General features: G+C 40.7%; 1 protein-coding gene and 1 long non-coding RNA gene across 2 annotated transcripts; one reads left to right on the forward strand and one right to left on the reverse strand.

The window, feature by feature from the left end:
• Positions 1-1,994: 1,994 nt before the first annotated feature.
• Positions 1,995-4,827, reverse strand: LOC141017208 (uncharacterized). The gene is made up of 2 exons (XR_012180630.1): positions 4,231-4,827; positions 1,995-3,440 (listed from the first exon to the last, which is right to left on the reverse strand). It is a non-coding gene; the product is annotated as an uncharacterized lncRNA (long non-coding RNA).
• Positions 4,828-5,113: 286 nt separating this feature from the next.
• On the forward strand, positions 5,114-7,751 carry klf17 (Kruppel like factor 17). Its single transcript, XM_073492191.1, has 3 exons — positions 5,114-5,303; positions 5,417-6,539; positions 6,647-7,751. Exons 1-3 carry the CDS (start codon positions 5,229-5,231, stop codon positions 6,820-6,822), a joined length of 1,374 nt encoding a protein of 457 aa, XP_073348292.1. The 5' UTR covers positions 5,114-5,228; the 3' UTR covers positions 6,823-7,751.
• The last annotated feature ends 4,180 nt before the right edge of the window (positions 7,752-11,931 follow it).

Consider the following 11,931-nt stretch of genomic DNA (forward strand, 5'->3'; position numbering starts at 1 on the left):
AAGACACTTTAAGACTTTTACTCAGGTACTATTCATATGGGTGACTTTCATTTTCATTTTTCATTTTCAAGTACCATTTTAACACGATATTTTTTACTTTTAATCATGACTTTTGGGCACTTTTTTACAACACTGGGTGTCATTTAACTTTAACATATCTGAAAATGGAACTTTTGACAAATGTGGAAACACATTTTTGCCAGTAAAATGTTAATATACATATAAATCAAACTCAGAGAACAGTGTCTGGCTGTTTCAGTGAAACTGCATTTGGACTTTTCTGAATGTATGTGGGCACTATTGAGGTGCAGCACACTTGTTTGTACTGTAATTTTGTTTTTGTTTTCTTACTTAAAAATAAGTGTTTGTTTAGCAATTCCCTTGAAACCATTGAAGAGCAACTGAAGTCTGTCATTGCCACTGACCATATCCAAGAAAAATGCACCAAACTTACCCAGGCGGTATATGCGCATGCTGTCACAGGTCATCCTTTTATTTGATTTTGAATGTGGAGGTGGCTTATTTGTTCCATGATGATAAAAGGCTTTTGAAGGGCTGGAGACTAACATTTCCAGTAAGTTCAGTTTTCAATCCACAGTGACAAACCCCGAGACTAACCAGGGACTAAGATTAATAAAAAAAATATACAATGCAGTGATTTTTGAGAGTGTACAAACATACATGAATATCTACCTCTGTCTCTCTTTACTCAGCGGGTCATCATTACCATTACCATTACCAGCTCTTAATTACGTCTGATCCTGATCAAACACAAAAGATATGTTAAACTGCTGAGGACTGCTAAGTATGTGCCACCCTGATCTCATTAGGCTAGTAGCTAGCTGCTAATGGCTTCATTAGTGCTGGATGCTACTAAACCATTTAGCCACCATGAGCTTTACCTCCTGGAGGAGGATAAACCATTTAGCACCACTGGTAACTAAACACATCAACAGAGCAATGATTGTGTGTTTGATAGGCCAATAACAAGTGCACTCATTAGCACATCATGTTATTAGCCACATGACACAGATTTCAAACACAATATGTTCAAATAAACTATCTTATATAATGATATTTACACAATATATCAACATGGCTCATCATTATATTTTCATCATTTATGAGTATACAAGGGGAAAGTTGTACTTTGTGCATGTTCAATAAGTCTAATATGTTTGCATACTGGAAAACTAGGCTAGAATTTTAAGTCAAGGCCAAAACATCCCATCTAACCATGTCCAGTTCAGTCACCCTTGCAATCAGACTGTTTGACCCAACAGGCGTCAAGCTCTGGCCTCAGGAAGAGCAGAATTACTGATTACCGGGCCTCAATCAGACTGATGTTTTGCTATTCTTCTTTCCCATGATTCTTCTCATTGCTTTGCATTTCCTCTCCTTTCCACCTCCTTTTTCTACGAGGTAGACTGTCTCCACGCAGTGGTTTTACTTTCTTTTTTTCCACTCTAATCACTTTGTTGCTGTTTCATGCCATGCAAGGCAGCATATTTATCTAAGATAACAGCTGGGTTTCCCCTTACTTTGTGGGCGATGGAGGATAATTGCTGTTGCTGTGCGTGTTTGTCTCCGTGTTCCAGTGTTCAAGTAGATTGCTCCTGGTTGTTCCGAGCACAGCTACTGTTTGGACAGGAACACGAAAGCAATGTGTATATGTCTAAATAAAGGATTGACAGTGATTGTACAGTACATTTTCCTGCACAAGCCTGCAGAAATTTGCATGTAACAAGCTTCCCATCAAATTAGTTCACAGTATGCAAAGTTCCCGATATGCTGCTGTGTGATTCCAGTGGAAATTCCTGCATCTGTTCTGAGCATCAAAGCAGGACACGTGAGTAGCTAGCACAATGAGTCTTTGGGCTCCGATATTTTTTTTATCTTTTACACATAAGCCTGTCAACACCACCCATCATGTCCCAGATACGTTCATTTGAATTCATTTTTAATCAACATTCTCACACTTTTGAAGCAAAGCATTTTTGAAGTCTCATCTACACATTGAGTTTATTTCAACATTTAAATTAAAAATATTTCAAACACTTCCCACTTTTCCAACTTTTCATACTCCTTCAGTCTTTTAAAGATTTAGCCAGCAATGCAGTTTAGCTCTCAGCTTTTTTGCATCCTGCATTCCTTTCCATCCATATTAATTAGACCATTTCCCACTTTTCCAACTCTTTATACTCCTCCAGCTGCTTAAAAGTTAAGCTGGCAATGCAGTTTAGCTCCGTGCTTACACTATATCTTGAATCCTTCATCTCTTTACCACTTTTCCAACTATTTTCAACGTTTGATCACTCATTCATAAACCAGAAACTCCATTCAAACTGTGTAATGTCCCATATCTTTCATACATTATGAGTTTTATTCAACTTTTAAATCCCATTCATACTAATTATACCCTTTCCAACTTTTCAAACTCATAGTACCTTCGACTGCTTCTTCATACAAAGCAAAGCCAGCAAGTTTTTTTTTTCGCACCAGATTTTTTTCAACAATTCTTATTCCACATATTTCATACTTTCCTTTTTTTATACTCTAAACTTATAAAGCCAGCAGTGCTGTTTGGCGTCAGCTTTTCAACATCCAGCATTCACACAGCAGTTTCTTCAGAAAGCTTTTCTAGCTTCAAACGTGTTGTATCAAAGAAAAGAGAGAATAGGCCTGACCATAGGGAATAATTTTAAGGGGAAAAGGGATACTTTTAAACTTAGCAACACAAACAACTGACCAAGATAAACAACTTTTTTTTTTATCTTTACGTGGAAAACATTTGAGTGTACCCAGGATGAGATGCTTTGGCACTCTCTGTATGTCTGCCTAACTGTAATCTTAAGTAATTGTGTTTAGAAAACACTTGAGCTGGAAGACTTCCTCCCTTTCAGAAAGAGAGTCACAAAAGGAGAAACCTGAGCCCAGGGCAATTCTTTAACTGTATCTGTCTCCATTCTTGGCTATTTGGTTTTTACATGACCTGGGTTTGATAATCCCTTTGATGGAATGAAAAAGAGGATAGTTTCTGTTCAGTGGAAGGGATTATAGCATTTTTCAGTGGGCTTTATTTTTTATATTTCCTAAATCATATTCAGTATGTGGAAATAGGCTTATGTTGCACAATATTGCATGTTACATTAATCATTATTGTGTAGGCCAAACACAAGATTTTTCTAAATTATTGATGTGATAAAAGAAAAAGTTCTGCGTGCACACAAGCAGCTCCATGTCTGTATCCTCCACTAGGCATCCAAAGGTGACTGCAGAGTGAAAGTAGAGGAAGCGAGTGTCAAGTTTTTCCTCAGGAAACAGAGTCAATTTCCACTTGGCTCGTGGACAGAACCGGAATTTGTTTTGCGTAAGCCCAGCTGGTTAAAAATAACTGAGTATAAAGGCAGAGGGCTGCAGGACGCTGCCTTCCACAACACCTGCAGGAGCAGAGGGAGACAGACACGTTTGTATTAGTTCATTTCGCCCTTGTTGCAGTCTTTGGGATTTAAAAATCAAACCAAAGTCCGATCGTTGTAAGACCAGGTGCTAGAAAAGTTGGTTGCTAAACTGAACAACTTTTCTGACCTGAAATACTTGATGGTGATAAAAGAAATGACCTTAAATGACCAAATAAAGAAATATTTCAGGTTTTATATGTTTTATTGGTTACATATTGGAATTTCCTGAGTTTGCCAGAAAGTCATTTACAATCAAATGTACAGTAAGTTGTCTCACACTGTAACATGTTGACTCATGTAAGCTTTGACAGCCTGTTATAACTCTTATGTACAAATTATTAAATCGACAGGCTTGTTAATGGTCATTATATCTTTTTTTTATTCAGTTTGGTTTGTTGCATTTGATCACAGTTGTTATTATAAACAACTCCATCTATTCCAGGGGTTAAATTGAGTAACAAATGGTTACGTAGTTTTGTGCATTTAGGGTTTTTTAGCTAGAGGTTTTTACAATTTAAAAAACTGATTCTAGCATATTACTATTGAGCAATAGAACACACACACACACACACACACACACACACACTGTTCCAAAATTGTGATTAATAGACGGTATATGTACAAAACGTAATACTAATAATAATAAACAATAAAGTTTTATTTCAAAGGCTGCTCTCTCTCTCTCTCTCTCTCTCTCTCTCTCTCTCTCTCTCTCTCTCTCTCTCTCTCTCAGGTCTCCACTGTCTGCACCCATCCACCTGCACATTACCATATGACTGCAGGGGGCTCGCAGGGCTGCTGGGAGGGAGATCATTAAGAAACATGTCGTCCTTTTGTTGACACCGAGATAAACAGGTTGTTTCGATGAGCCACCGCTTCACACGTTTGTGTTTGTGTTAAACATGCAGGGATCAAGTCCGGACAAATTAACAAGGTGTGTGTGTGTGTTTGAAGAGGCCGGGACGAAACTGTAAAATGAAAGGCACGGAGAGTCAGTCACCACCTTGTTGGGCTTATGGCCAGCAGTTGATCACGTTTTTCTCACATAGTCTCTCTTAAGGGGCTATCATTGTCTAACATTCGAAGAAATAGTTTCACTTAAAATTAAAATTGTCAGGGAATTTGTTTTACGCACTGGAATTTGGACTCTCCTGCACTGCCTCTCCTGACTTTAGCCAGGTTTGGTGTCGCCCCCTGTGCCTGCCTCAAGGGAACTGGGTTTCTCTTGAGAGAGAAATAAGATGAATTGCTGAAATGGAGCTGCATTTGACATCTTCATGCTTCGCACATTCATTCCCGCTTTTTTCCGTCTCACTTAAGATTGAAAATACATTGAGGAAAAACGTAGATTTTATAAATAATCCTCTGGCAAAGTTTCACAGGTAGAAAGATTATTGTCACAAGTCTTCTGGAAGAAGTTTCCTTAAGTGAAGTTAATTTTTGACTCCATTTTTGAATCATTAATGATCTTTTTGGTTAAACGTTATGCACTTATGAACTTACCTGCTTGACGCACCTGAATGCCATTTGATGTTTGCGCTGCTGGCTGCAGTGGGGGAGGTGTGTTGTGTGTGTGTGCGTTGGGGGGAGTCGAAGCCACACCTCCCGGTATTAGTCAAGGAGCTATAAGAGGCTCCATCAGGACGGTTGACACACGCACTCTGAATCCTGCATTCACTCAGCTGTCAACATTACCAAACAGGCGCTCTATGGACAGAGAGGAGAGACTTTTTTAATTCTGTCTGTTTTGTTTTGAACTGACTCAGCATGGCTGTGGCTGAAGCACTGATGCCTGCTGTGACATCGTTTCCAAGTGTGATGGAAGGGAAACAGTTCCACAACGTAAGTAGATGATTTAAAGTTCGGAATCTGTATATTTTTGTATATTCAGTTCTGATTGTTGGCTCACATTAGCAACTTCTTCTAACTTCGCTCCCATTTGCTCTCCTCTACAGCTGTGTAAGGTGGATGACTGTGCAAACAGCAGCGCAAGAGGCGGCGCGGACAACCCGCTCATCGAAGTGGAGTTCAGCATCCGGCAGTCTCCTGCTTTACCCCCCAAGGACGACGACGAGCTGGGAAAGTTCTTGGACCTCGAGTTCATTTTGTCTAACACAATCGGCACCGATGTTGGAGACGGCAGCACCAGCAGCGGGAACATCTCCCCGCCGCAGCAGCAGCAGTGCGCGTACTCCCTGCCGGAGTCACCGGAGAGCTGCAGCAGCAGCTCCGTGCCAGACTGCGGCGACAACCCTCCTTCTCACCTGGCCGCACAGACATACCACGGCACCGTCAGCTACACGAGCGAGGGCCCGGTTCGCAGTCTCATGGCGGAGCTGCTGACGCCAGAGATGAATTACCCGGGGGACAGTTCAGCGGAGAGCGCAGGCAAGGCGAGAGACGGACGGGAGTACACCGAGCTGCGAGCGTTGAATTCGGTCACCATTCCAGCTCCTCCCGCTCATCACCAAGCGGCCACGTCTCCTCCACCGCTTGGATACAAAATAAAAGCCGAGCCTGTGGGTCAGTCTTGTATGATGGCTGCCGCAGGGGACTTTATGGGACAGATGTATGAGAGACAACAAATGCGCTCCGCGGCCTTTACGCACCACCAGGCTACACTGCCAGGTGCGCTGCCAGGTTTCGGTGCGCACCACATGCAGCACCATGCACCTCAGGGACGCACAGACTGCCATTTGGCGCAAATGAACTCCATTAGCGCTCATCACCCCAACCAACACCATCTCCAAAACCAGTACATGAACGCGCCCTACCAGCCGCAGTACACACACCAGAGTCTGCCACAGTATCAAGGGCAGTACAGCATGCACAGAGAGCCTGTCCGCGTCCACCAGCAGCACCATCCGGCTTCCATGCAGGGGATGATGCTCACCCCTCCATCGTCGCCGTCGCTGCTGGAGTTTTACGCGCAGGACGACGCGGGGAGCATCAAACAGAAGCGAGGCCGCAGGTCGTGGGCCAGAAAACGCGCAGCCACGCACAGCTGCGAGTTCCCAGGCTGCGGGAAGACCTATACCAAGAGCTCCCACCTCAAAGCCCACACGAGGACACACACAGGTGAGCACAGAAGCACAAATTAATTTATGTCATTTTGCTCATTCTGATTTCATTTGGTTCTGTTCATGCAATGTGATCTAAACCAAGTCCTGTCTCTTGTCTCTCAGGTGAGAAGCCCTACCACTGTAACTGGGAAGGCTGCGGCTGGAAGTTCGCCAGGTCAGATGAGCTCACCCGTCACTTCAGAAAGCACACTGGACACCGACCCTTCCAGTGTCATCTGTGCGAGCGCGCCTTTTCACGCAGTGACCATCTGGCTCTCCACATGAAGAGGCACATGTAGGCCACATTAAAACTTCTGGACACTTTTGTATCCAAATCCATCATGGGGTCATGCCCGGAGCATCCCAGAAGAAGCACGAGTTGGTCCCTCAGTACTGGACAATTGAAACAAACGTTCCTGTAGGGACTTAAGAACATGTGTGGTGCCTTGATAGAGAGTTTAAAGCAACCTTTTCCTAAGTCATTTTATCTCCTGAGGTGCCACACATTTATTCATGTTGCAACTTGTTTTGCTTCCAGAAGTCAAGTGCCTCTCCATCAGAAACAGAATAAATGCTGATGGTCTCTGTACATATCTGTGGATATATGACTAACTTTGGCTAAATTATAGTTGTTTGTATTTAAGACATTTCCTCACTCTGTCTTTGAAATAAGTTATTGATTGCTGAGCGAGTGCCTTAACCAGACTGTGCATTTGCTTCCTAAAGGGGAAACCTCACTGTGGGCCGGACCCATAACTGTGTTCATATGTAAAAAGTATTTTTGTAATGTTTACATCTTATATCTTTGATACTAATCAAATCAGGTCAGGGTTTTTTATCAACATTTTTTACTCTATTTTCTCAAGCTTGTTGATCTACACAGTAATACATATCATAGATTTGTTCTTTGTCCTGTGAGGGTTTGCTTGAGCGATGTTAACAAATTCAGGTACTAAAACTCATTTACAGTCCCATTTTCAGGATACACCAAGTGTCAATTCACCCTCACTTTACTCAGTACAAATGTTATTTACAGCTCAGTGTTTATACAACACACATGTATTTTTGTCATGGAAGATGTGTTAAGAATGAAGTAATCCCCTGCGACCAATGGTTGAAGTGTTGTACTTGAAACAGAGTTGCCACTCAGATATCTAATTTTCAAGAATGCAATTGTTTTTATGTGCTTAAGGGCTCAGAGAATAAAAGTACTTTTACAAATACAGAACGTCTGTCTTTGACTTTTTTTCCCACTCACACGATTCATTCAAGTCCAGAGGAGTTTAGGCAGGTCTGCCGGCACCGATCCATTGCCAGGGAACACAAAGGCTTATAACTTTGAGTGTGTTTGTAGCACAGACGGTGACACTGACATCAGTGGTCATCCATGGTGTCCCCATTCCAAATGTAAATCCCAAATCTTCTGCATGTCCCACAATTTCAGCATGTTAATGACAGTCCATGACGAGAGAAACTGATGTTATAGTTGTACAGTAACATCTTCACAAGTTGCATGTGTAGTTCAAGGGTCGAAGGCAGGGCTGCACACATTCCCACCAGCCAAAGATGACCCACTGTAGAGTTCGATTTGACCAGAAGTTTGTAGTGAAGAATAAAAATATATATATTTGTTTTTGCTGTATCATATTTGTGAAGTAATACACAATACACACACACACACACACACACACACACACACACACACACACACACACACACACACACAATAAGCATAGTTCCAAGAGATGTTAAGACAGCATGTATGTTTAGGTGCCTGTCAAACTCTGCATCACTGCCTATAAGAGACTGCCCTCTACTGTTCATATGTATAATAACATCTGGCTGGTCCAATAGGCTGTGTTTACCAGACTGCTGCATGTTACTGATGCACTTGTTAAAAGCAATAGGCTGAACGTTGTGAAAGGAGCAGAACTGTTTCATTTTTAAAAAGATCAAAATTCATTGTTATGCTCCTTCGAACAAAGAGATGGATATAACATGCAGTGTAGAGAAGACTCACTCACCCTGCTCTGATGGAAACTCTGTTGATCAAAGATATTTCACTCATGAAGGATTCAGAGCGAGCAGCGCCAAAACAAGACACAAGAGATGAATAAGAATACAAAACACAGGCCCCAAGATATCTAATACCAAAACAAACAAACAAACTTGCCTGAATCAAGACTGTATAGAAACATCTCTTCACAAAGCAAAAGCACGAGCATCCTCAGTGGAAACTGAGATGGAAAGTGAAGACTGTTAGGTGGCATCTGTAGCTGTAGAGCTGTCATATACGGCCACTCATATCAAGGTTACACCTCTGCAGTTATTTGAACGAATCACCACCTGCAGCAGCACCGACGTCCACACGCCAGAGAAAGTAATCAGATTACAGTTACAAAATACAGAAACACACAACACAGGGTATTTACAGAATTGATTGAATTATTCTTTCTTCTCCTTTGTCTTGTTCACAGTAAAATGTTAACATATCATCTAGGGATGCAACGGTACAGTTTTCCCATGGTTCGGTATGCATCACGGTTTTTGGGCCACGGTAACGGTATGGTTTCGATATCTTATTATAAAACTATTCACACTAGCGAAGGCAATATTGCATGTAAAAATAATTAAAAGCAGATATAGTCAAACCACAAACCTTATTATAAAAATGTAACACTTATCTTAATTGCCTTCCATAAAAAACATATGCAGTATCCAATCAAGTTAAACAGCAAACATTATTGTAGTATTGTATTGTACTGTATTGTATTGTATTGTTTGCCTTTGTGTATTGAACCTAACAGGGCGTATTGAACGGTTCGATAAAATATTGAATATTGTTGCATCCCTAATATCATCACATGCAAGCAAGTGTAAGTGTAAGAAGAAAAAAAGTTTTTAAAAAAGTGCATTACTCTATTTATAATAGTCTAAAGTAACAGTAAAATACTTATCTAAAATACTTATACTGGACAGATTGCTAATTGCTTTGTTGGATGCTAGCTGTGTCTTAGATTCTTTCTCCCTGCAGTGATATACACTGCTGTCAGTTAAGTTATATTTTCTAAAACCCTCTTCCACTAATAATTCAGTCCCATCACTGCTGTCTCTCTGCTTCATGTAGAAACCAGAGTGTAGAGCCTCCGGTCTGGAGGATGTACTGTGCTGCGTTCTTTGTCATGTCTTAGTTTCTCCACTAGATGTCCTCAGTGGATTAGTTTCCACATACAGTCTCCATTATCTGCTAATTAGGCTTACTAGGAACAACTGTCTTAATTAGTGATGCTTGTCTCCTGTGTTCAGGCTAATCAAGTCCCTGTGTTTGTTTTATGTCTTGTTCTAATAAAACCTATCCGTAGTTTTCTTCTGCAGAACTGTGTTTTGAAGGATATATCCAAGGTGAGGTCACTGAGGAAAACAGCAAATGTATGTATCAGTCCTCTGCATATTGTTGATATTGTTCAAATTGTTTTTCATTTACAACATAAGAGCCATATGATATGACAAAATGCAGCTTTTCTTAATGTTTAAATTCTTTCACAATCATCTGTCGCCTATTAAAGCATCAGTAGATGAATCCTGAGTTGTCTGAAGTGTGGTTAAAGTACTACACAAAGTTTCTGTCATGTTGTACATGCAAACTTATAGCATATCATCTCCCAGCACAGTGGTAGTGAACTGTAAGGCAATCGTCAACAGACAGAAGCTGTCTTTTTAACCACACATGCAGGTTTTTCCCTGCTGTTATAAGGCTTAGGTGAAGCACCCAATCCAGTTTGGACAGTTAGTCCTCAGTGGACTTCTTTAGCATCTTTAATCATTAATCTTTTGGATGTTGATCTTCATCAGCTCTGGCTTTTCCAATTTTTGTACACAAATATGACAATAATAATGGTCTAAAATCATGTGAAATTGCTTTTTTCTCTGAAAAATTAAAACATTTTCTGTGATACTTATCAAAACACATCCTATAAATTAGTTTATTTCAGGAGGCTATGTGGGAGTAGAGACAGATTGTATAGCTGTGATCAGTGATTCATCATGCAGGTGCGGCTGTTAGCCACACAGAGACAGTATACGTCACACTGACTACTCCTGAGAGCTGGGTGTCACTCAGGGTTGGAAGTGATAGGTCAACACTGAACTGTATCTTGTCAAGCAGGAGAGTGAAAACAATGAGGGGAAATTAAGTTGCAAAAATAAGCAATAAAAAGAAAAATTCAAGCCTAAAGTAGAAATACAGACTCGATGATAATAACAAACACAGCGATCAGCCTCTTTCCCTGCAGACACTGGCATATAGAAGGAAAAGCACTGGTGTTGATCCTAACATTAACAATGGCTCAGTTCTGTTCAGGTGTCAGTAAGCCATGACAGAGTGACAGCGAGCCGGCAGCTGAAGCATTTAAATGAAATTCAGACATCACTCATCCAATTATTTACACCTGTGCTATTCCTACTGTGACACATGAAGAAGTGTTCTGGGAAAAATTCCCATAACGAGCTGCGTTGAAATTCTCTCCTGACTTAATACATCTGCCTTAGTGAGGTCAAATGTTTGTTTTAAAGCAGTGAACGTGATCTCTCAGCAGTTGCGTTTGAGTTGTGTTCATTTGGTATAGTTTATTTCAGGAGCCTGTGTGGTAGTACAGACAGCTGAGAGCAGTGACTTGTCATGCAGGTGCTGCTGTTAGCCACACAGAGACAGTATAACACCTCTCTGACTGCTCCTGAGCTGGGTGTCATTTGGCATGGATGGTAATTTATCAGCAGTAACTCTATCTTGTTAAGCGTTAGGGTAAACAACAAGGAAATTAAATCGCAAGAGAGGCAATAAAAAAGTGTACGATTAAAGCAGAAATACAGATTCTTACAATAAAGTGGATTTCCTATTTCAATACATAACACACATAATTATATTGACAGTGATAGATGGGACCACCAGGGGCAGTGGTGGAAAAAGAATTCAGATCATTTAGTGAAGTAAAAGTACTAAAACCGCACAGTGAAAATACTCGGCTACAAGTGAAATACCTGCTTTCCATAAGTAAAGTAAAAGCATGTAAGTATTATCATCTGGAGAAACATGATTTAATGAAGTTAGTGCAGTGCAAAGTACAAGATTTGTCTCTGGGATGTAGTGGAGTAGAAGTATGGAGTTGCGTTAAATGGAAGTACTCAAGTCAAGTACATGCAGGCTTGGGGAGTAAAGGAAAACATGTAATGGGATTACATTATCAGGATACAAAAAAAGGTGACAGTATTCTGTTAAAGTTACAGAATAAAAGATGTAATGGGATTAGACACACTCAGTAAAAAATGGGATTACTAAAAGTTTTACAATTTTGAAATAAAGAATGATATACTAGTCTGTAACCATGCACAACACTCACACACATAACTCT

Source organism: Pagrus major, chromosome 21 (genome assembly GCF_040436345.1).
Source record: "Pagrus major chromosome 21, Pma_NU_1.0".
Lineage (NCBI taxonomy): Eukaryota > Metazoa > Chordata > Actinopteri > Spariformes > Sparidae > Pagrus > Pagrus major.